At 50.0% G+C, this 24,784-nt stretch overlaps 1 protein-coding gene across 1 annotated transcript in view; it reads left to right on the forward strand.

Moving 5' to 3' along the window:
• Nucleotides 1-24,784, forward strand: part of MEGF9 (multiple EGF like domains 9) — a 50,234-nt gene that overhangs the window by 9,251 nt on the left and 16,199 nt on the right. Inside the window, exon 2 of the mRNA XM_039561687.1 lies at nucleotides 13,778-13,970. Coding sequence (XP_039417621.1) covers nucleotides 13,778-13,970 — 193 coding nt within the window. The remainder of the gene's footprint in view (nucleotides 1-13,777; nucleotides 13,971-24,784) is intronic.

The raw sequence follows: 24,784 nt of genomic DNA on the forward strand, positions 1-24,784 counted from the left end.
CCGTGGTGCATCCCATGGCATGTGCAGTGCTGCTGGTGCTGATGTGGAGGAGGGAGGCTGATGTCCTTCATCTGTCCTCCAAAATCTCTCCCCAGTGCTAGGTGTGGCTGACAGGGTGGAAACCAGGAGGTTATTCCAGGAAAACCATCTGTGAGCTGGAGGATCAGCATTTCCCCTTCCCAGGGGCCAAATGGAAGGGAAGGAAGTTGATTATTTTTTTTAATATATATTTTTTTCTCCTGCCTTTTGTAATAACTTCTCATTTTCATGGCACAGGCAAGGGTTGTCTCCAAACCCCTGCCTGCACCCTGCACGTGGTCAGATCCACCTTCTCCATAGGCATGCTGTGTTCCAGCAATAACAGGTTTGTGAGGATGCTTTCATGAGCAGCGCTATAAAGGTGCAAAAGCAATGCTCAATACCTTCAAATGAAAGCTTTTTTCCCCCTCCTCTGAACAGGCCTTTTTGTCAAAATCAGCAAAATATATATCTTTCTGCAAAAGATCCCTTTTCATTTAATGGGCTTTTCCACTGAAAACAGTTTAAACTTGATGTTCTGTTCCTTCTCTCCAAATTTTTCAAAGCTCCTTGGGCTATGAAAACTTCAATGATTCCATTTTCCTTCCCTCTATTTAAAGAAAAACTGTATAGGTATATGTATATATTACATACATTTTATTTGCTAGCTAAAGCTCTTGCCTTTTATCACAAAGCAAACATTATAGCCTGGGTTTTAGGGTGTTCTTTCTCTGTTCCAAACTAGACACACTCACTTGAGCAGTTATTTGGGGGGAAAAACCAGGATGGATGCACCATGTTGGGCTCTGAGGGAGCAGGCAGGATTTTGGGATAAGGCTCCTACAAACCCCAAGACACGTCTCGATGGCAGATGTGTGACTAATGGGGCCAGAGGCACCCACGCCTTCACCGTGCCATGGGTTTGGAGTGTTCCTGGATGAGAAAGGACACAGAGCTTGTGCAGTGCCCCGGCTGGTAGTGCCTGTGGGGCAGGAGGAGGTGTTTCCATGCACCCCTTCCCACCCCAAACTGCAGCCTGGTCTGTGGGGAGCTGGGCTGGGATGCAATTAGGACCTCAAGACATCCTGAGGAGGATCTGCTCCAGTTGTTTGTCCAAGCTGGAAGGTTACTGGAGCTGAAATGGAGCATACTGACCTGTCGGCTTCTGCCTGGGCTGGGTGTTTGCTCACTTGCTGCCAACACAGGCAGTGTCTTTGCTGGAGCCTCCCCAGCTTGTGCTCTGCCCTTCCCTGCCAAGGCCAGTGGTTTTTTTTTTCCCAGTCCCAATACTTGAGGAAGGATTTGGGAGTGGAATTTGCCTTGTTTTCCAGCTCCCTGCATGACTTGGACATGAGTGCTCCCAGCACTCCCCTCCCTGTGATCATCCATGTCGTGTTAAGATCTGCCCTGTGGGGTTTTTGAGCAATGCCCTCCAGTTCCTGAACAGGGCTGGGGGTCCCCCAGTTTGGGTCTGGGGAGCTGTTGTGCTCTGTGGCATCGCCGTGGCTGGCTCAGCATCCCCTGGGCCGCAGGGCCAGCTGGCACAGGGAGCAGATGGGGAGGTGGAACCGGGTGCTCAGCCAGGTTTCAGGCTACGATAAAGCGGAGTGACGTAGAAAACGAAATACCTGTTATCGGAGAAAGGCAAACAGAGCCTTCACCTGCCTCCAGCCTTCCTCCCTTCAAGGGCAGGCTGCACGCCTGGCGGGTAGCTCCCTGGAAAAGATGTTCTCTTATTAATGTGCTTGCTTTTGCTTGGCTGTGTTGTTGAGAAATCCAAGTTTGACTCCAGATAATGAATGACAAATATTTATTTGGTCTTAACTATTTTATTCTGAGCGGTTCTTTCCTCCTGAAAGTTTACAGTGAGTTGTTGACAGCGTGCCCTTTGACGTGGATTAGTGCTGATGCCTGACAGTTGGATCTTCCCATCCTTTTCACATCTTGGTTGTTCCTTTTTAAGGGAGGCTTTTGTACATGTCTAATCCATTTAAAATGAAAGATAAACAAGACATGGACCAGTCTCTGAAGGGACAGTCAGTTACAAGGGTGGTACTGACTTCCCTGTGGAAGGCAGTGAGCTCTGTTTGGGATGGATGCAATGACAGGAGAGAGCCTTCCCCCCAGCACCTCAGTTTGGTGTCAGGGGATGCCTGGAGCAGTGACTACCCCTGATTTTTGGTTTACAAACCCCTTAGAAGCTTTCCAGGGGGTATGCAGATGGCAAGTTCAAGTTTATGGACTGAAGGGTTGATGCTCTCCTCTCTCTGCACCATCACCCATCGCTTTGTGAGCCCTCTGAGAGCATCCTCTGTGTCCACTGTCAGGATGTACAGGAGCTATACTGACTTTGCCTTAGAGCTGACATCTCTCCCACCTGTATATCTGTAATTCCAGGTGATATATTGAACAGTGGGTGCAATATTGGCCCTGTCAAAGTAGAGTCTCAGGGTCGTGTCAGGTACCTGCAGCTCCCTGGGTTCAGTAGGATTTTGGATGCCTCTTTGCAGGTGGGACTCAGATCCTCCTTTCACAGTGTTTCTTTCTGGCAGCAGAGCTGGTGGAAGAGGAGGCACTGCTCCTCCTCCTGCAATGCCAAAACAGTCATTATGAAGCCCTCAAAAATGAGGAAATGGCCAAGATAGAAATGTCAACAAACCTCTCCTAGCTGACCTATTGGCTTCAGAGGAAGCTCTGTGGTTTTGAGCATTTCTTTGGCTTGGGATCAGGCTTGGTTTTGCCAGCCCCGGATTGAGTGTGCTGCTGTTGACGAGGCTAATTCCCCCCTGGTGATGCCGGAGGGCTCAGCTCTGACTCTGCAAATCACTACTTTGGTTTCAGCATCTTTGCTCAGGCTTGGTCTCAGCTTAGTGCCTGAGCTGTGGGTGAGATGGGGAGTGCTGCACATGGAGCCTGAAACCCTCATGCCTGGCTGTCTCCATCCTTCCTGTCATGCTTTTAAAGGTTTTGCCTGTTTACAGGGGTTTGGGTGTTCTGCGGGGCAGGGTTGTTGCCTGTTGTACTTCACTGGATGGCTTGGTATTTATTGTGGAAGTTTCAGAGAATTGGCTTAGGCTTTAAGTCACTGTTTGTTTGTAGTTGCTGAACTGGGGCTGTTTAATGGAAACATTTCCCTTTGGTAGGAGTGCTATTGCTGGAAATAAATACAGGTAGTACCTCAGGGCTGAGGCAGGAGCTGGGACTGGATGGAGCTGCACTGTCCGTCCACAGGGACTAAGGAGAGAGGAATGAAAAGCTGATGTGCAGCCCTGATTGGAGTCATTCATCTGCTGCAGGGCTTGGGGGCTCAAAGCAGAGGTGAGGGGGAGGCAGGGGCTGGCAGCTGCCCTCAGAGCCCTGCGGGTGGGCTCTGCCCCTGCTCTCTGTGCAGGGGGGGATTTATGCTCTTTAAATTCATGGCATAGCTGCAGTTGCTGGAGGAAGTTTTGGAGTACAGCTGAGCTGCACAATGCTGGCTGCTTCCCCTCAGCAGGTCCTCAGCAGATGATACTGGATCTGCTGCAGTCCCCTGTTTCCAGTGATAAATGATGGCTTTCTCCATCCAGGTGTCTTTTTCCATGACGCGTCCTGGCCCGTATCAGTTCCCTCTTTGAAAGCTTGGCTTCTTCTCCGTGGATTTGCCAGCAAACTTCGTCTGGGTGCAGTATCTGTGACCCAGTTTGGCAGGTGCTGGGTGAGAGCAAAGATGTGAAACAAGTTCCGAAAGCGGGAATTTAAGTCACTGTGAGCTGGAGGTAAAGGCATCACCGTGTCCTGTGCAAAGTATAGCAGGGCAAGCACAAGGCTGCATTATAAAATAAGGGAATAAAACGTAAGGAACAGGAAACTTCTATTCCCAGCTCGGATGACATTTTCCTTGCTCTGTCCCAGCAGCTCTCCCTGCTTGCACCACATTGTAACTTACAACTCCTTGTCTGGCAGGAGTTACGGTAACTCCAAACCAGCCCATAGCACTATGTCATCATAACCTTGAAACAGGACCCAAATGGCAAAACCTGCCCGAAACCGGTTGTGATTACTCATGCTCCGTGCTATCCCTTTCCCCCGCTGGGCTTTCTGCTATGGTAATTCCACTTATTAAGCAAGGAGACAAAACACCTTTATTAAACTTGGAACCAAGCTCGGGAGCAATGAGAGGAGCAGGACTTGCTGGCTGCAGGCTGTCAAAGGGTTTTCTTCTCTTCAAGTCCCTCTGCCTTCCTCTGCATGGCCTTTAAAGTGAGTGAGAGAGGAACAAAGATACTTTGCTGTTTGTGATTAATAAAAGGCTGCATTTAAATATGTTTGTTTAGAGTAGGAGAAGAATTAGGAATGTGTATTGGGAATGAATCCTGGGATTCGTTGGGGCTTTGCTTCATCTCTAAGCTTGAAAATGCAAAGAGCTGAGACAAACTGGGGTCTTAGCTCAGGCTCTGGAAAGCCTCTTTTTATTAACACTTTCAGTTAGTGTTTATTAACACTGTGGATAAAAGGCGCCTTTGTTAACGGGTCTGTCCCTTTGCTGCTCAGCTGGAGGAGCTGAATCTTGAAAGGAACTGCCCTGGGCACCTGCTGGAGTTACTGATCAAAGTTTTCATTCCAGATTTTCACCACAGGCATAAACATAAAATAGCCTGAAACCCTCCAATGCAAGTCGTCTTTTCTTTCTCATTAAAAAAAGGTAAAAAAAGTTGTAAAAATGCCTCTTGCTGCCTGTGTGCCAAGCTATGAATGATGGGCCCCTTCCCTGTGTGGAGAGCATTGCATCTTACAGCAGTGTGACCCCCGCCTTGGTCCATCTTCTACCTCTTGTGTGTGTCCAGAGTCTCCCTTCGAATGCACCTCTCGGCCTGGGGAATGATTAGAGCAGCTTAAAAATCACTCCTGCATGCTTGGAGAGAAACCTGGGCCTGATGCTTTTGCTGTCCCTAAAGGTGAAGACCATCCCCAGAGGTTATGTGTGCCCCAGAGCAGGCTGGGGGGCTGTGGCAGCCATCCGAGGAGCAGCTGCTGCTTCCAGGAGATGCAGAGCACTCCTCTGCCTCTGCTGGGGGAGAATGCACTTCCAAGTATTTTTATATTGAATTATGGATTGACTGCACCATTGCTGTTGGCATCTCCTCGCTTTTGTCCTGTCTTCCCTCCTGGTGTAAGAGTGCTGTAAGTGAGGGAGAAAGGAAGGATGACTTCCTACCATGTCCATCCCAGGTTAGACTGAGCTTTGGTAGCTCTGCCCAGGGTCAGTGAGGCAAAGCTGCAGCTCCCTTCATACACCAGTGAAGAACCTGGTTACACTGTGGCTACACCTGGCGCAAAGAAATTGGGTTATGTCTTTGCAACAAAAAAACTACTGCATTTTGCAGTGAGATCAGCCATGTGTGTTTGCCACCTCCCTGGGAAACCTCCCAAGAGATCCAAGCCCTGCAGCTTGTACATGATGTACCTGCATGGAGGGAGGGAGGTTGGCACAGTTCTCACCAGTGCCCCTCCCTTCAGCTGCTTTCAGCAACTGATGGCACTGAAGCAGGTGTGTTATCACCTACTCTGTTATTTCTGTACTAAGCAAAAAATGGCTTTCCAGCAGCCTGGACTTGGCTGTTCCCTTTTGTTCTCCCAGGCAGAGTGAGCCATGGCTGGGGATGACAAATCCTGCTCAGCTGCACCGACGGAGCTCTCAGGTTGGGTATTCAGTGGGTGTTCAGCACGAAGCTGGCTCTGGAAGGAGGAGGTTGGAGGTCACATCCATTCCTGCCAAAGCTGAAGTCGACACTGGGAGCATGAGGAGTTAATTGCAGTGACTTGGGAGAAGAGGATCTGTTTTATCTGCAGGCAGGGTCCAGAAGGGAGAAGGCTCTGGAAGGCCACATGCCTTGCAGCGATGGATTTTGGTTTGAAGTAACTTAATTGTGTCAGACAAATGTGCAGACAGGAGGCAGCTCCTGTCGCTGGGCAGATCAGTTCCTTGCAGGCAGGACAAAGTCCCTGCTCTGCTGCATCCCTGGGAGTGTGGGCTGTGCTGCTGCACCTGCTCTTGCCTGGGATCTGCTGGGAGCAGCAGGAAGAGAAAGTTTTGCTTCTCAGCCATGAGTGTGAGCAGCAAACCCGGCTGTTACTCAAACAAAAGGTTTGACCCTGTTGTCCCCAAGGTCTTGCCCAGAGGAGTTACAGGGAGCCCCACTGGGAAGGGTAGGATGTGATCAAGGGGTGTTACCCAAGCTCATCCCCCAGCTCATCTCTGTTTTCTTGCTGGTTATTCACGCAGCACAACTTTACAGCCCAAACACAAACAGTTGGAAGGACAGTTCCTGCTCAGGGTGTTCTCTGAAGAGCCTTAAATCTCCCATAAATTAACGTATTCATTCATTAGTTGCAACTCCCCAAAGCACCGAGCAAAGTTTGTGAGTTTAATTACTTTTTTCAGGAATTGGAGCACGCAGAGCCTTCAACAGATGATTATAGTTCATATTATTCATGGAGCTCTTCATAATCCCCTTCTCTGCTAGGGCATGGTTGATAGAGACTAAAATTGGAATCTGCTCATAAATTCCCAGCCTCATCCCGTGTGAGCTGTCTTGATCTTCCACTGAAAGCATTTTGCTGACAAAACAATTCAGTTTCCTGAGAGGTGCCACGCAAGTACATCTGTCAGGAGGGTATGAGCTGCCAGGGTTCTGTGTGCTGGTGGGGAGGTGTTTACCAAAGTTAGTTTTCACCCTGTTTATCTCTAAACCCGGAGTTGGGCTGGCTGCGTCACACACAGGGTGGTAAAAAATACAGAGATTTTCAAACAGAAACAGGGAATATTTATATGGTTGCAGACGTTTGTGGAAATATTAGTGGGAAAACCTAACCAACTAAAGTAAAATGCCAATGAAACTATTTCTAAATTAAGTAAAAGTCTTGGATTCTTTTTTTTTTAACTGTGGAGGTTTTAATCCTCAAGCATTTATTTGGTCTATTTGAAGTTACTGTAGCTACTTGTATCATAAACAGTTTAGGGCCACATTCCTCTTTGTGCAGTCTGCTTTGTAAGAGACCCGGAGGGTTTGTCTGCCTATGGAAATTTATTGTTATATAGGAATGAACAATTCCTCAGCTGCAGCTGTGCAATTCCTCCTGCACAACTTTTCTGCCTTAGAACCTGGATCTTAATGACTCCAGGACCCCTCCTCTTCTCCTGACCTCTCCTTGTCCCATCCATGGGAGCTCCTCAGGTGGTGTGTTCCTGCAGAGCTGTGAGCTGGGGATCTCCCAATGCAGGAGGAATACAGAGTTAATGAGAATCCATATTTTTCTTTTTTTTCCCCCCTGATGTTTACAGGGCTTTATCCTTTAGTCTCCCAAGACAGCTTTACACTTGTGAGTCTGACTTTTAAAGCAGGTTTGCTGGGGAATGGGTGGGTTCAAAGCTTTGTGCACAGGTTGCTGACTTGTTTAGCATCAAAAAGGAGGAAAAAACAAAAAATTGCTCTGTGTGAAGGAGCTTTCAGGAACTCCTCAGAAACCAGATGCCTGCAGGTTCCATTACAGGTGCAGGGAAGGAATAGAAATAACTGATCCTGGGGAGTGAGCAGCCTTTGCCTTTGGGGAGGGTTTGAGGGTCCTGGTTTGCTCACGGCTGGTGAGGCAGGAGGGCTGTGAGCTGGGGTGGGCAGTGATGCTCCATCCCTTTGGAAAGGCACGGGGTGACAGTTGAGGCTGAGCTGGAGTTTGGCTGAAACCCCAAACCTGTCTCATCAGGCTGATGAAAAGTGCTTGTGCAGCTGCTGGTGACCCCAACAGTTGTGACCTGGGCTTTGTACTTCTTTCCAAGTGATAAGTGAGAGATTTAATCTGATACAATTTTCCTCAACGGATGTGTTTAATCTTCTAATGATATTACAAGTGATGTATATGCATTGAGAAATTCTTGTCTTTTCCCCCTTGTTGACCCATAAAAGCCTTTTATGGAACAGCACAAGTGACTCTGTGACACTCTTAACAGCATTAATGTGAATGATGTTCTCTTCACCATCAGCACCTGAGTTTGCAGAGCCTGGAGCTTGATGGAGGCTGTAAGTGCTCAGAATGTGGTGCACTGACTAATAAAGTGAATGCAAAATAACAGAAGATGCTCCTATATGTATATAAAATTTTTTTGGGGTAGGCAGAGATACTCTTCCTACCACTTTGGCTTTGCACTGTAGCCTCAAGTGAGAGTAAATTACAGGTCTGAGCACTTTAATGCACCTTCGTGACACAAGAGTTGACTCTTATTTTGTGTTGAGTGCTGTCTGGATGGGAATGAGTCCTGAGACTTGGCAGAACTCCTCTCTTTGGGAAGATAGAGTGCATCAGCTCCTCTCTGGCCTGTTCTTGCTGAAGTTCTTAGCCCATGGCAGATGTTCTTCAGCTCCCTGGGAGAGAGCTCAGCCAGGCTGTGTCCTCTCAGAGCTGCTGCAGCCGTGGGGGAAGGTCGGAGGCCAAAGCATCCCTGCACTGGGATAACAACTCCTGCACTCAGAGCATCAGTAGAGTTGCACCCAAGTGAGGAGTGATGGAGCTGAACCCAAATTCCAGTCCCGGAGCTAGTCTGGACCACACTGAGATGGTGCATCAGAGACGTGGAAGGGATGGGCTGGAGCTCAGGAAATTGTTTGACAAGGGCTGGGTAGGATGGGACCTTCCTTTTTAATAGCTGGCTCATGCATACTCCCATTATCCCATGCTGGAACAGCGCTGTCCTGACCCTCGTCTCTTTGCTAGGGGAGATTTGGCACATCAGTGGGTTGTACTGAGGGGATGAAATGTCTTCTCGGGGGTAAGGGAAAGAGCCTGTTGAGAGGCAAGGGGGAAAGACAGAGCAATGGTGTAGCACAGCTGTGCCTTTGGCTGTAATAAGGAAAAATTCCCGGTGGAAAGAGCAGTGTCTAACTCTTTAAGGGGGATTTGTGTGTTTGGGGGAAGGACTGGAGCTGCCACCATCCCTGAGCAGTGGAAACAAGGAGAAAATAGAACTGCCAGGCTGGCTCAGAGCAAAGCTTCACCCACCCAAGAAAGGCCAGAAGAAGTTGCCAAGAGGGCAGGGCATAATCCTGACTTTTCTGGACAGAGTTTCAGGGCCTTTCCTATCAGGATGCTTCCTCCAGATCCCTGTGTTTAACAGCCACCAGTGGACCTGTCCTCTGTGAGCTTTTCCAGTCCTGCTTTGAAGCCATAGGTATTTCTGGCAGCCAGAACATCCCCTGACAATGAGTTCCACAATTTAATTACAAGGGGAAAGGAAATGACCTTGGATAGATTTTTAAACCTGCTGCCTGATCCCTTTATTCCTGTCTTGTCAAGAATGGTGCCTGGAGAGGGATTGAGAAGGGGAAATGGGAGAGAAAGTAGGGCTTGAATTTGGGAATGAAGTCTGGGGAAGGGGGAAAACTGCTAAATTAATACAAAACCAAAGCCTTTCCAGGTGTGGGATGGTGTTGTGTGCAGTGGTTTAAATCCAGTGGGATATCTAGGGAGTATTTGGGAGGTGAGGTTCTTACTGGGCTGTGTTGGCTTCAGAGCTGCAGGTGCCACACTGGGGCTGCATCTCTGGCTCCCAAAAACCCAACAGTACCTCCAGGTTAGAAATGTGTTGGTTTTTTTCCCCTTCATCTAGTCTAGAGAACAGAAAATGTCCATCTCCTTGAGGATGCTTTTGCAGCAGGACAGTAAATAGCATCTGTGGGCCTTCACAGCTTGCTCTTACAGCTGCATGTTCTTATAACCAAAAGCTTACATCTTGGGTTTTCCACACTGGCTCCCAGGGAGTAGGTGAGTTCATTCAGGAATTGCACTGGTTCAGGATGTCCCCAGCTAATGTGGTTTCACAGAGACCTTCGTGCCTTTCACAGTATTGGCTTCTTTAGCCCTTGTAAATATTTCACCTGTTTTTTAAATTATTCATTCATTAAGTGGCTTGGAAAGGAGGAGGAATCACACTTATAATATGTGTGAAGACTTAAAACACTGCAAAGCTGAAAGGATGTGAAAAAAATAATTTGAGGAAGGGTTTTTACATCAGAACAAGCCTTGTTTAAGTACTAGGAGGGGATGGGAGATGAAGGGGTGCGGGCTCTTGATGGATCTGGCGCAGGCTGGAATGTTGCTGGGATTTGCAGAGTTGGGGTTTGCACTGGGATGGGATTTGGAGGCTGAGATCTTTATCAGGGGTGGGCTGGGGAACTGGCACTGAGCCTCAGCTGGCCACACTGAGGGGTCACAGGGCACCCTCAGACCTGGAGGTTCTTGGTTGTGTCAGTGCTATTTACAGCCATGGTGTGGATCCAATGCAATATAAAACATCTCTTCTCCAGTTTATTGGTAACCTATGGCTTTTGCATACTAGAAATTACTCAGTTTGAGGCTGGGGCTAACTGAAATTGGGTATTAAATCTGTCTCCATACAGCAGTGTGCCCCTTGCTTCCCAAACTAGGAACCTTTCCTTCCACTCCACCTTCCTCTAAGCAACAACCAGTGAAGGTGAAATATTATTCCTGAATGGAGAGGTGTTTGGTTATTTTGTTTGAGGGGTAACGTGGCAGTGACACACATATTTATGGTGCTTCTATTCTTGGACCTCAAAACGTCATTAGGCTGTTAATTAATTAAAGCCTGTCAGTCCCTCCACAAGCAGAGGTGGGTTTTTTTCTGTGCTTTGAGCTGTTGTGTAGTGCTTTGTGGGGAAGGAAGGGGGACCTCGATGGTTTAGCAATGGGGAACAGGCAGAGATGAGCAGGGCTTGGAGGCGCTGGGGGGCAGGGGAACACCCTGAGATGGGAAAACTGAGGCAGAGCAAGGGTGAGTCAGGATAGCAAACTGGGAAGAGTCAGAGCTTGGATCACTGCCTCATCCCTGAGAGGTCTTTGCCCTTAGCTCCTTTGCCGATGGTGTTATCCCAACCTCAACACAATCCTCCAACCATGACTGTGCAGTCTGGAGTGGGACAGCCCTGGGGTTCATCCACCCTGTTCATTCCTTTGCCCTCACAAAAGCTGTCAGTGAGGTGTTTTGGAAGGTTATCTTCAAAAGCAAAACATTGGCTTGAGAAAACTGAATAAAGTCTCCAAAAACCCAGGCTCTGGCCAGAAGCCAGGACGATGTTCCCTAATTTTCTTCTGTAGTGCTCATCCTCTTTGCTGTGTTCCTGGAGTCCAGGGCAGATGTTCATTATCACGTTCCCGTTCTGGCTGAGGACCATTCACGCCTTCTGTAACCCAGCTGCCGTGGGGACAACAAAGTGTCCTTTAAATTAGGCCTGGGATTTTCATAGTCTGGTACATCCTTGTGTCAGCCCTAACCTCGACACTGTGCCAGATGATGGAGTCCAGACTTCAGTGCTGCTGTCTGAATCTCCTCCACTGCCCAACCTACACAGCTCCGGGGCATCTTGGGGCTGCATCCATGTGTGAGCTGGGCTGGGTGCATTCGGGGTGGGCAGGTACCATGTGTGATGCTGTTCCCCTGCCTGGGACCACCATCCCTCCCCAAAGATCTCTGGGGTGGTTGGGGGAGGTAGGGTCTTCAAGGAATCAGCCCTTTTGGGAGACAACTTCTGGATCTGTCCTGTTGCATTATCATGCACTCGGGGTGATTTCACAGCAGACAGTCTCAGCTCCTGCCCCCATCACCAGCAGAACCAGGTTCCACCAGCCTCCTAAGCAAAAACTGCTTTTGCCAGTGTTATTTTGGATTATTGCAGCATTTCTCTCTTTCCTGGGGAACTGGCATTGCAGTGGTGTCTGTGTTGCTGTTGAATTTGGCAGCTGAGGTGGAGCCCAACCTGAGTTGGGGCAATTTTGATGGGCTGGAGCATCAGATGGAGAGCAGTGAGTGCTACAAAGTCAGATTCCTGTTCAAAGTGCTGCCATCCTGCTGGAGCATAAGTGATGGGGCAGAGCTCGATCATGCCAATGGGGACCATCCTCAAGCACTACCCCACTCCTGCCCTCCTCATCCAGTCATCCATAGGGAGTGTCAGGATGGTCTCATGCAGCTGGTGGTGGCTCTGGCTTTGATGCTTCTGGAGCACAAGGGTGGTTTCCACATGGAGTAGCTCATCCCCCTGTGTGGGGCCTGCCCTGTCAGTGCCTCCCATGCTGTTAGAACAGACACGATGCTTGTTTTCTTTCCTTAATCAAGTCTGGCAGGTGTAATGGCACCACACGTGAGGGAAATTTGTTTTGATGTGTGTTTGACAAACTCCGAAGTGCTTTTGCTCAACAAGTTTTTGTGGCTTCTGTTCTGGTGGCAGGGAGAAGCCCAAGTGCCCAAATTGATATGGTTCTGCTTGGATAATTGAGCTGGGAATTTAGTTCGTTATGTGAAGTGGCTGCTGAAGTGGATAATTGCAGATCTTGAGGTGTTTGTCCTATTTGATAGTTTGGATTGAAGAAAATTTAGGTGCAATTTCACAGGTGTATGTACAGGGACAACACGGCTTCTGTGGGGATCCTAGGATGGAGTAATAAAGCTAAATAACTCACATTTCTTTGTGTGTTAGAAGAACATGGATGACAAGGAAAAGAGCTTTAAGTTAAGTTTTCTTGGGATGGGGACCTGGCCTCTCCCCTCTCCCTGAAGTGCCCTGAACACTGGCTCTTCTCAGGCAATAACAAACACCAGCAGTTGTGTAAAGCCCCCAATGCTTTATGCACTATTTCTGCAAATAATCCTTGTTTATAATTCAGTCTTGGCAGAAAAAGACTTTAAATTATTAAGGCACTAAATATTTTGCAATGAAAGAACAGAGATAAAGCTCTTGGCAGAAACAAATTGCCAGGGAGAGGCTGTTCTCTTCAGTGCATTTGGGGCTTTAAAGTATTATGAGAAATAACGTGCAGGGGGACTGGGAATTCATCACTTGATCAAAAGATTTGCTTCTCTCTTAAAAAAGCAGCTGTTCAGTGCATGCTTTCCGGCACCCCTGGAAATATGGAGTGTCCCCAAAGACCATGTTTGGGTCCCCAGAGCCATCTGCTCTCACCACAGGGCTGAAGGTGGTGTGTTTTAGGTGGTGGAGGTCTTTGTCCTGCCTTCAGCTCTACCACAGCTTTTAAAGTCATTTTCATGTGCTTGGTGCCCCCTTGGGGGCAGATTTTCAGGGGATTCTGTATCCCTTTTCCAGGAGTGGGAGATGCTGCTGCCAGTTTGTTGCGTCAGTGTGTGTTCTGTGGTAAATCAGGGGTGTTCCAGTGGTGTGGAATGGAGGCTCTTAGAATTAATGATTTTGTAACCTGTTGCTGATTTAATCCTGATATTACACAGTTAGTGCTTGTCAGCTCCTGGAGTCAGACAACCATGAGGGTGGATAGGTGTGTGTATATACATAAAGACATTGTATACAGCTATGTATAGATGTATTTTAGGTAGTTATACCTGTAACCTTGTAGCTCTTCTTTGGAGAGACTTCAAGCATGAACTGCTGTGTTTCAAACCCCAGGGTGCTCCCAATGTGGTTTTCTTCCTATCATCTCAACATTTCAAAGCAAAAATCATCCTTACAGTGATGATGGGGGTATGCAACGGGAGTGGTGAGGCCCTGGCACGGGTTGCTCAGAGAACCTGTGGTTGCCACATCCCTGGAAGTGTCAGGCCAGGTTAGACGGGGCTTGGAGCAACCTGGAAGGTGTCTCATCCCACAGCAGGGAGGTTGGAATGAGATGGGCTTTAAGGCCCCTTCCAGCGCAAACCATTCTGCAGTTCTGTGATTCCATGGCTCTGTTTCTCTTTCCCTTGCAGGAGACCTGTGCAACTGCAGCTCCGTGGGCAGCATCGAATGCAACCGCACGACGGGGCAGTGCCACTGCCTGGCAGGCTACACGGGGCCGCAGTGCCACAGCTGTGCCCGCGGCTTCTTCCCCGAGCAGGGCAGCCAGCGGTGCCAGCCCTGCGGCTGCAGTCCCACCGGAGCCACCAGTGACCAGTGTGACCAGTGAGTAATGCCAGGCATCCCCGGGGGTCTGTGCGCAAGGTGTCGGAATTTGGTGTGTTTTGGGTTTGGGGCAAGAGTGGGTCTTGTCATCTGTGCTGGTGTTTAAAAGAAAAAAAATAAGCAGGAAGGAAGCTGATCGTATAACAATTCATGAAGATTATTCTTCATCTTTCAAGAGCTCAATTATAAAAATATCGTGGCTGTGGCAAAAGCCCTGGCAGCCCCCAAGGGAGTTGACTTGTGTTTCAGAGTCGCATGGAAGCAGAACCTCTCCTAATGCCTTGTGCATCTGTTAGTACCTGTCGGGCAGGGCTGCCTTCGCGCCTGAGCTGGGAGGGAAGTGGAGGCTGGGGTGGAGCATGGGGGCTTTGCAGAGGTTTATTTTCCAAAGGGATAGGTTTTCTGCCAGAGGCAGGCAAAGCTTTGTGCTCTGCCCTTGCTGAGCATTGGGGTGGAAGCGGCAGCCCAACAGCAGAGTCGGCTCCTGCCTTGCCTGGTGTTTACAGTCACCAGAGCTGATGCTTGGAGCTCTTGTATAATGAATGTGTTCCTCTTCATTTCACCTCACCCACCCCATCTTGCCTTGTAAAAGCTGGCATGCAGTTATTTTCCAAGCGGTGATCCGTCAGCCATTAGAGATCTGTGGCTGAGTTGAGGGGATCTCTATTCATGCAAGATCAGACTGAGCAGCAGCCTGACCCATTGGGTCTCCAGCTTGTGCTCATGGGGACAGCAAGTTTCAAAGTCTCTCCTTGGAGGAGACCTCAGCAACCACCCTGCAGCAGCTTCCAGCCTTCCCAGGCTCCTGCTGCCTTATTGTCTTCTAGGGTTTGGTCTGGGCTCAGCCACCTGCAGTTCCCTGCCAGGGCAGGAGCTGAGTCAGAGTCAAAATGCTCTGCAGGGACATGCTGCCTGTAATTACTTTATATATTATCTTTTCCCAAATGCCCAAACCCTCTGTTGATGTCCTTCCTTTCTGTTTCAATGCTGCATTTTTCTGCTTGCATAAGCTCTGACAATTGGGAACTTAAAAGTAACGCTCCAATTGAGGAGAGTGACCTTCTTACTAAAAGAGTGATTCTTGGGGGTGGAAAGTGTGAAGTTTTTCCACTTTTTTTTTTTTTTTTTTTTCTTCAGTGGTTGCTTTAGGTATGGGAAGATGTGGCTGGAATCACCAGGGTTTGCCACAGAATGGAAAGTGTGATTTTGGTCAGATCTACTATAACGGCAAATTGGGCAGAAAGGCAGATGGGGCAAATCTTATCTTTAAGAGCTGGGAGAAGAGGGAAAGCAGTTGCTGGAGCAACTGGGTTAACTGGAAGGGAGCATTCTTGCCCCAGCTCTGAGTCACTGGGCAGTGGGTGAAGTATGGACATGTGTGGTGTCTCCCCATGTCTCACTGCATGGGGCGAGCCAAGGAATGCCCTTGGGAGCTTCAGGTGGGATACTCTGAGTTGTGAAGGAGAATAAGGTGGAGGTGGAGCCAGAAACAGCAGGGACCTCCCCAGCCTCTCCTCAGCACCATTTCACAGCCTTGAGGGATGTGGGAGATGCTCATTCTCAGACATTTAGAAGAGACAGCACAGGGCAAGATGTGGAGGGAGATTTGGGGAGGGGGGATGTTGCTAACAGAGATCGCTCTGTTTCTCTTCCTGGCTCAGAGGGGTTTGCTGCAGATGGAGATGACCCCTGGGTGTTCAAAACGAGGAAAATAGGTCAGTTGTCTGTGTTGTAGGGCTGGAGGCATCAGAATGGCTGCAAGATGGGCAGTGATGTGTATTGGAAAATGGAGTGGGACACAAATCCCAGCAAGGGCAGATGCTCCCCTTGTTTCTGTTGTGTTAGAGTGGGCACCAGGGCTGGGCACAGCTCCTGCCTGTCTGCAGTTGGGATGGGTAGGGGCAGGCACCAGGGATGGGGTGCATCCCTGCAGTGGGATCTGTCCTGATGGGTGGGAGAGCCTCTTGTGCATTGCAGGGAAATGTGTGTGTGAATCCTGGAATGGGATTTTTGGCTGTCTTGCTGGAAGCCCTGGGTGGCTGCTGAGGAGTCCCTGGAGGAGCAGTGCATGTCCCTCGGGCAGTCTCTGCTCGGGATGAGGCACGCAGGCATTGCCCAATACCAGCAACCAGCTACTGTTTTGTTGACATGGAAAATCCTGTAAGCTGTACTATTTATTTATTTAATAAAGCACCAGCCCAGCTTGACTTGCACAAGTGAATTCCTGTGTAGGGCTTCAGAGGAAAGCTGTTCCAATGGGGCTCCGGGTGAAACAGCAGCAGAGATTTTGGACTCTGACCCTTTTTAAGGGTGGCTGATTGGAGGGGCAAAGTACCCGAAGGCTGAGCCCTCAGGGCACACAAAGATGCCTCTTAGGTTTCAGTCAGCTCACACAGGCTTTTGTAAAAGTGCCTTTTAATCATAGGATGATTATTAGTATTATTTCTCGGCACACTCTCGGGCTGGCCAGATGGCAACCCAAGTCCCCTGCTTATTAACTAGACCTCAAATGCAGACCATCAAATAAAAATTAAAAAATTCCCTTTCCCAAGGCACAGAGTTGATTTTGGGAGTGAACATTGACCTGACATGCTGTCGCTATGAATGGGCTCCATGGCTGCTAATCAAAGGTCTGTTTTGGTGGTGGTTTAAATTTGATTATCTAGGAAGATCCACACAGATCCCCCTGTGGGATGGTAGAGGATTTCTGTGCCCTGGTTTGGGTGGTTTTTTTGTTAGATGAAAAGCTGTGTGTGGCTCAAGCTGGAGCTTGCTGTGGGGCTGGATGGAATCTTGAGCTGCTCAGAGAGGGCTGACACATCTTGGAGAGGGGGAGTAAATTGTCCCTGCTGCGGTTAACGCCTAGAAACCTCAGAAAAAACCACATTTCTTTGGGTTGGATGCTGTGCAGATGCTTGCTAAAGATAGCTGTGGCCTGGAAGTGTTCACAGTCCATAGAGGAAGGGTGGAGAAAGAAGCTGAAGTTTCAAGGGCCGTGGTCAAGGTCAGAGTAGTGGAGAATGAGGACGGTGACTCATGTGGGTGCACGGGCTGAGCTGGAAGGGCTGTGTTCCTGCTGCAGAGCTCTGGGACAGTGACAGAGTGGGGAGGGTGCCTGGTAGCAGCCTCAGCCCATGCTGATGTAGCCTCAGCCAAGAGCTGCCCCCACCAGCTGCATCTCTCATCATCTTTTGGGCCCCTTGAGTTGAAGGCTGTGCTGTGTGTCCTCTGAGGAAACCAGAACCTCCCAGCCTGGTGGAGGACTGAAGGTGATCAGTGCTGCTGGAGAAGGTCACCATGCCCAGGCTGGCCAGCCCACATCTCCTAGCCTTGCACCCCTGTACAATTATTTTTCCTTTTTTCCTTCATGTGAGCAGAGTCCTGTGCCTGAACTCTCATCTCTTGCTCCCTTAAGGCTGGGCAGGGAGCCAAGGCAGAGGCAGCAGGAGTGGGCTGGGGTTGGTGGTCTCCAGTGCCAATAGCCAGGGCAGCAGTGGGAGCACTGGGGCTCTTCACAGTGTTTCTGGTCCTCTGCACCCTGTGCAGCTTTGCCCAAAGTGCCACCCATGTCCCCAGCTGAGTCATGGCAGGGTGAGCCAGAACAGCAGCCCTGGGATGAAGAGGGTGAGGGGAAAGAAAGAGGCTTGGTTTGAGGAAGCTTTTAGGTCTGCAGCCCTCATGCCCTGGTGTGAGGAGCTGTGCAGGCACAGCTCTTCCAACACACACTGAGCTAATTCTCCATGTAAACCTGTCCTCTGGCTGAGTGATTTGAAGGACCAGGACTGCAGGCAGGATGAAGCCAGCCTGGATGAGGCAGCATCCCCCTCCTGGGGAGCAGGAGACAGCAGATGACTCGGCAGTTTTTGGTTTATTTTTACCTTGCTGGCAGCACTGCCCATCCCCACGTGGGACTGCAAACGCTGGCCCTGGGCAGCCCAGTGTGACCCAGCTCATCTGCAGGAGGGTTGACCTTGATTTACCTCCTGTGAGGTGTTTATCCCAACTTTTCCTAGCCCAGCACTTGGGTGTCTGTGGCTTTTCCTTTCCTGCAGCCATGGAGGCAGCATGTTTAGCCCACGAGCAGCTGTCCCTGTGTGGGTGCTCCTGTGGGTTTGGGATGTGAATGGGGGAGTGGAGCTGTGAAGCAGAGATGCTGCTATGAGATGCTGCTGCCAGGCAGAAGGGTTCAGCCCTCAATTCCCTGTTTCCCTAGGAGGTTTTGTGTTTTTAAACTTGTCCTGGTTCTAGGGAAGAAAAGTAATGCACCAGTACCTGTGCCAGTGAACAAGAGGAGAGCTGTGGCTGCTGTGGGGTGTTTTAAGGATCACAGAGTATTCTGAGCTGGAAGGGACCTACAGGGATCCTCCAGTCCAGCTCCTGGCCCTGCACAGACACCCCAACAATCCCACCCTGTGCCTGAGAGCATTGTCCAAATGCTTCTGGAGCTCTGGCAGCCTTAGGGCTGTGACCATTCCCTGGGGAGCCTTTTCCAGTGCTCAACACCCTCTGGGGGAGGGACCTTTTCCTGGTATCCAGCCTAAGCCTTCCCTGACATGGCTTTGCCATATGGTTTACCTAAACCCAGGTTAACCATCTAAACTGGGTTACGTTTTTCCAGTTCCCTTAAAAAGCTCTAAACTAAACATACATATATGCTGCCATTGTCCCTAGTGCCTGTTCAACTGGGGTCTGTGGATCAATTTAAGTTGCTGCCTCTGCCCTTGCCTCAGTTTCCCCACAAGTAGAAGGGCAGTGGGAAGCAGAAGCTCCAGCAGACAGCTTGGAGGTGATGTCTGGTCTTCTTTGGTTGCTGTGGGCTGAAACCCTATGCCCAAGGGTGTAGTGCTCTGCTCCTTTGCTGATCCAGCAGCCTTTCCTTACTGCTGGCTACAGAGACAGCCCTGTGATCCTAACTCCTGCATGGCTTGTGCTGCAGGCTTGGCATAAGTCTTGTGAGAGAGCGCTCCCGTCACTCATTTCCAGTGAAAAAAAATACTAACACACACATATAAATGCCCAAGTGTTAATTCAGACATGCTTTTCCCCCCTCAAGGGGACCTCAGGCTTTGTGTTCATATTAAAAAGAATGAAGGCAGAGCGTCCCTGGGAGCATCTGTACATGGCTGTCCCCTGGAGCAGGGATGCTGCGAGGCTGAGCAGGGAGGGGCAGTGGCCATCCCTGTGTGCTGCCTTTGTGGTGGGATTCTATGTGGAGAGGCTGATCTTGTGACCCCAGCTCGTGGGGATTTGCAAGAGCCTGGCTGGTGAGGGTAAGGTCAGCAGCACTGGACAAAGTGCTTTGTTGAGGCCTTTGAATAAGTGCTGGAGGTTCTGAGGGAGCTTGGGAAGCTGGGCAGGGAGAGCCACACACTGGGATTGGGGAGCTGGTGGGATGTGGAAAGATGCAAAGAGACTGGGGGAGGCAGCCTGGTGTGGCAGTCTGGACATATCTCATGTGAGGCAGAATTCGGTGGGGTTGTTTTAGTGGTCAGGAAATGCAGGTCCATTGAAATTCAAGGTTTTTGTGGAGCTTCACCAGCCTGCAGGGCTGCTGGCCATCCCAGACCCTGGAGGTTATTTGGGGGAAGTGATGGAGTTCTTGTTTTGCATAGATAAAATCTTCATTGTCTGTCTGCAGAGTGTCATCACACTTCTGAAATGTCTCTTCTTTGCGTGGGATGTGTCTCTCCATTCTGCTGTATTTTAGCAGTCCAGTAAACCACATCAGGCACTGCTCCCCTTTGGAGATGTGATCTTGGGAGCTGAAATCCTCAAGGACTTGTGCTTTAAAAAACCCCCATAACCAGACAAACCCCCCTTTTCCCTTTAAAAAGACTGCTCTCCCTTTTATAGATCGGATGAGCACAACCAGTGGCTCATTATCTCCCAGTAATGCCTTGTCAGCATCACTCTGCAGAGAACAGATCTTGTTTTGTAGTGGAAATTATTACATATGGACCTCAGAAAAGCAGAAGAATACCGTGTTAAAGGCTATTTTTCTGCATGCTTTAATTATCTAAATCTCTCCCCTATTCCAGCCTCTCACATCCTTTACATCTGATCAGTTCTCCTCCTCTCTCCCCCCCCAAGAAGGTAAAGGTACCTGAACCCATTTTTATTCAGTTGCAGACAGGACTGGGAAATGAATGAGTGACTGGACACAGCAGCAGGGAAAGGTGGATTGTTATCATCTCTCCTATGGTAATTATGGCTTCTCAGAAATCCTGTTATTTTGTGGATCTTCCAGCAGGCTTTGCCATTCCTGTGTTGTCTATTGCAAACTTTGCTGCTCTGGCAAACACTGACTGCCCTCAAAAAGAAATACTGGCTCAACTGTTTAAGCTTTTGTGGCTAAATTCTGGTTGGGGGTGGTGCCCAGTGTGTACTTCAGGCACTGCTTGTACCCTTAGTCTCCTTTTGCTGTCTGAGCAGAGGCACCAACAGAGGTCTGGGGGATGGAGGGACCACTTTGGGCAAAACTGATGTGTTCAGTGGGGACCAGCCCCATCTCCCTGCCATCCCCATTGATATGTCCTTCTCTGCATTGAGGTTCCCTGTCCCATCCCTGCACTGCCATGATTCCCAGCGGTTACTCTGGGAAACCAGGACCCGCCAGCTGATTTTGCAGTGAGTGGAGGCTTTTGCTCATGGAACTGTAGAGGACCCCATCCAACCTCCCTCCCCGGGGTCAATGTAGACTTTCCTTTGCTTCCTTCCTTCCCTGGAGGAGACTGCACAGGCTGGAGATTCCTCACTTTCCACAGTCCTGGCTGGAGATTCCTGGCTTTCCCTCACGGGGGAGCTGGGGCTGCGGAGGTGGCGATGGCCAGACAAGGTGGCCCTCTGACATTTACAGAGTGGCCTTTCAGAGCTTTGAAGTGTCCCTGCTCCGTCGAGAGCTGCCCTACAAACAGCTGCCGTCCCCCAGCACGGAGCGAGGAATGTGGCACACAATGGCCCAGTGTTGGCCCCCATAAAGCTCCGCTTCTTGTGCCCTCCACAAAGGGACTCAGAGCAGGCGCCCGGTGCAGGGCTTGGCCCTGGCCCCCCTGACTCTCCCACAGAGCCACCTCGGCCGCCAGTGGCTTTGGGTTGAGCTGAGGGAGCAGGGAGGAGAAACCCAGTGTGGGGCTTTTTCCTGCTCTCCCCTTCCCCACATGCTGATATTCCAATAATTGACCCACAGAAAAGTCAGCATGTGGGCTGTGAGGGTTCTTGGTATCCTCAGGATGAGAGGACATGGCCTCAAGCTGCAGCAGGGGAGGTTAGGTTGGACATCAGAAGAATTTTTTCATGGAAAGGGTTGTGAAGCATTTGAAGGGACTGCCCAGGGAGGTGGTAGAGTCCCCATCCCGGGAGGTGTTCAACAAATCGGACATGGCACTCAGTGCTCTGGTGATGATCAGTCAAAAGTTGGACTCGATGATCTTGGAGGCCTTTTCCACCTGAATGATTCTGTGATTCTGTGTGTTAACAGCATTGGTTTTCCCACCAAAGTGTCTTGCAGCATTTAGATTTCAAATGTTAACTTTTCCACATTGCCCAGGAAAGCGTAAGAAAGATTAATCCCCTGTCTGCTGTCAAATATCACAGGAAATCAGCACTAAAGGAGCCTGGCTTGCTGGAGGAACGCACCATTTTTAGAGACATCTCTTCTGAATCCTCCTAATCTTGTGCAGAATCCTTTTGTTTTATCCCATCAAAGTGTGACAAAGCCTTTTCATGGGGTTTGTTTTACAGATGTTCGTAGTTCAACGTGATTTCCCTAATTCATACAGAGTGCTGTCACTACTGTTAATTGTGCCTGTTCCAGGGACACCTCCAGGGATGAGTGATGGGCACTGCTGTCATTGGGGGTTTCCAAGGGAAAAGGGACAGGGCACAGTTGAAGCTGGAGATGTCACCTGGAGATGCCCAGGGACGAGCTGGTGTAGCACTCACTTTCCTCTTTCTCAGGGCAGTGTGCCCCTCCCCAGCTCTCCTGGGGCGGGGCTGGGGAGATGCTGAGCTGTGCAGGGTGGAGGTGTGTGCTCTGTGCTTCAAGGTGAAGACAGTAAGTGTATTTGGCAAAACTCTTGTTGTAGGTTTTGCATGGCTCATCTGCAGGGCATGCCCTGGTTTGAGACCCATGTAAGCTCCCTCCTCTCTGACTCTACCCCAAAATCTTACCAATCTCATATGTTCTGAAAATAAAGGCACAAGAGCTTGGTGCTGTGCTGCTTTGGCTGGGTCTGACATGGCCAAGCAGTCCCTGGGTGTCATGCTTTGACACTGGCCAAACACCAGGCATCCACAAAAGCTGTTTGCTCACCTTCTACTACAGTGGGAAAAAAAAATAATGAAGGGCTCATGAGTTGAGATAAGGACTGGGAGGAAAGGCTAAGGGCAAAACCGGTTCAAATTTAAAGGTATAAGGTAAATTTATTATTAAGAGTCAGAGGAGGATAATGAGAAGTAAAACAAGCCTTTAAAACACCTCTTTTCCCCCCCAGCCTCTCCCTCTTTCCCACGACAGCGCAGGGAGACAGGGCATGGGGGTTTTGGTAAGTTCATCACCTGAGATCTTTCTCCTGTTCGTTCAGGGAGAGGAGTCTTTCCTCTGCTGTGCCATGGGGTCCCTCCTATGTGAGACAGTTCTCTGTGAACTTCTCTAGTGTGGCTCCAATCTCACGAGCAGCAGTCCTGTCAATATTGTTGCAACGTGAGTCCCTCCCATGGACAAACAGTCTTCCCAAAACTGTTGTGGCATGGGTCACTCATCCACGGGGTGCAGTCTTTTAAGGATAGGCTGCTCTAGTTTGGAAGCAAGGGCCCTCTTTCTCTCTATTTGGGTTTCCCACTGGATTACAGCTTTCTCTGGCATCCACCTGCTCCAGCATGAGCACTTTTCCCACGGGCTGTGAATGGATCTCTGCATCCCCCATGGACTTCATGGATTACAGGGGGACAGTTTGTTTCACCGTGGTCCTCACCACAGCTTGAGAAGAATTTTGGCCCTGATGGCTGGAGCACCTCCTCCCCGTTTTTCCACTGACCTTGGTGCCGCCATGTTGTTCTCTTACATGTCTTTACCTCCTCCTCTTCTCTATCTAAAGAAAAACTGCTGCCCATAGGTACCATTGCAAACCAGTTTTCACTAATTCAAAGATTCTTGCAGCATCCCGCAGCACCGAGGTTGATCTCGTCTGGGTTCCGCATGGGGGAATCGCTCACCGTGTTTTTGCTGCTGGCCCCGCTGCCACCATGTGGGCAGTGGCAGCTGCCGTGGTGCCAGCTTATTTAAAGCCTCTCCTCACGTGGGGCACTGGGAAAGAGAAGCCACCCCTGCCACCCCTGCCCTTCTGCCCACGGTGTGGCCTGGCTAGGGGCAGCCAGGCAGGCAGAGCTCGCTGCAGGCCACACCGAGATGGTGGTGGCCACAGCAGCACATGGCCATGGGCCGGCCAGAACGCCCCGGGGTGGCGGCGGCTCACTGCCCCTGGAAAAAACTGCACGTGTGCTGTTTGAGTTCCTTCTTAAATGTGGCATCACAGAGGGTTACCAACCTCTCTAACTGGGCCAGCAGCGTGTCCATCTTCAGAGCCAACAGAGATTGGCTCTGTCGGACATAGTGGAAGCTTCCAGCAGCTTCTCACAGAAGCTATTTCGGTGGCCCTCCCCTGCTTCCAAAAACCCGGGCCGTGCCAGACCAACACACTGAGCTCTGACTGGGGCATCCAGGCTTTTCTGGTGTCTGGGAATATATTCAAAATTAATTTCTCCCTTCCTCCTCCTTGGGGGAAAAAAAAAAAAGAAAAGAAATGATTGGAGATTGCTGAAGAGTTTCCTGTTAGACCATTAACTCTGCACAGCTTGTCTCCCAACAGCCCCTAGGGCCATGGTCCTTCATCCTCCCATTCATCTTGTCATGTCCCTGTTCAAATCAAGATGTTTCTGTGGAGGAGGAGTGGAGACCCCTTGCAGATGTGACTGCACATTGTGGTCTGTCTCAGATCACAGATACTTTAATGCTTTTTTCCCCCCTTGTGATGAGGCCTTGAGTTCCTGTGCAGTCTGTGCTGAGCAGTGCAAGGTGAGGGCATTGCCCAAGCCCCCAAGTCCATCCCCTCATCACGTCCTTCCTGAGCCACCAGACCTGGCTGAAAATCATCCGCAGGATGCTCTGTGCCCTGCTCTTGAGACACTTCCAAGTGGGGTGAAAACTGTCTGCAGTCCTCCTCTTTACCAGTATCCAGGGGAGGCCTGAGGTGTCTCTGATGTGTCACCTTGACTTCTGTACCTGTAAAGCTGCAGTCCTGTGTAAAATCCCACCTCAGGGAACATCTGGTTGCCACCAGTGGCACAAATCACTTGGCAAGTGACGGGATCCTGTGGCTCTTTCCCCTTGAGAGGAGTGGAAGGGAGCTGTGGGGACTGGAAATGAAGCCAGACTGGCTTTTGCCAGCATATTTTGGGGTGGAGGCTGTCCCCTGCCCCAATATTTTGCTTTTATTTACACCGCCCTGCCCCATGTCTGTGGGAATGCTGCTGCCCAGGGTGGCTATGTCCTAGTCCAGCCTCAGGCTGTCTCCATGCAGGCATCGAGCTGCTCCTGAGGCAGAACACAGAACCTGAGGGATGAGGGTGATCAGGTGAACGAGCTCCTACCAGGTCCCAAACTTGGTGTGTGGGCCTCATCCCCGTAGGGTCAGATCATTCCGTGCTGGAACCAAGCCTTGGATGGGGCTGTGCCCTGACCAGCAGTCACAGCCTGCTCCTTCTGCCAGTGCCTTGTGTGCTGGTCATGGTTTTAATCAGTAGGAAACATCTGTAAA

This window comes from Corvus cornix, chromosome 17 (genome assembly GCF_000738735.6).
Source record: "Corvus cornix cornix isolate S_Up_H32 chromosome 17, ASM73873v5, whole genome shotgun sequence".
In the NCBI taxonomy this organism is placed as follows: Eukaryota; Metazoa; Chordata; class Aves; order Passeriformes; family Corvidae; genus Corvus; species Corvus cornix.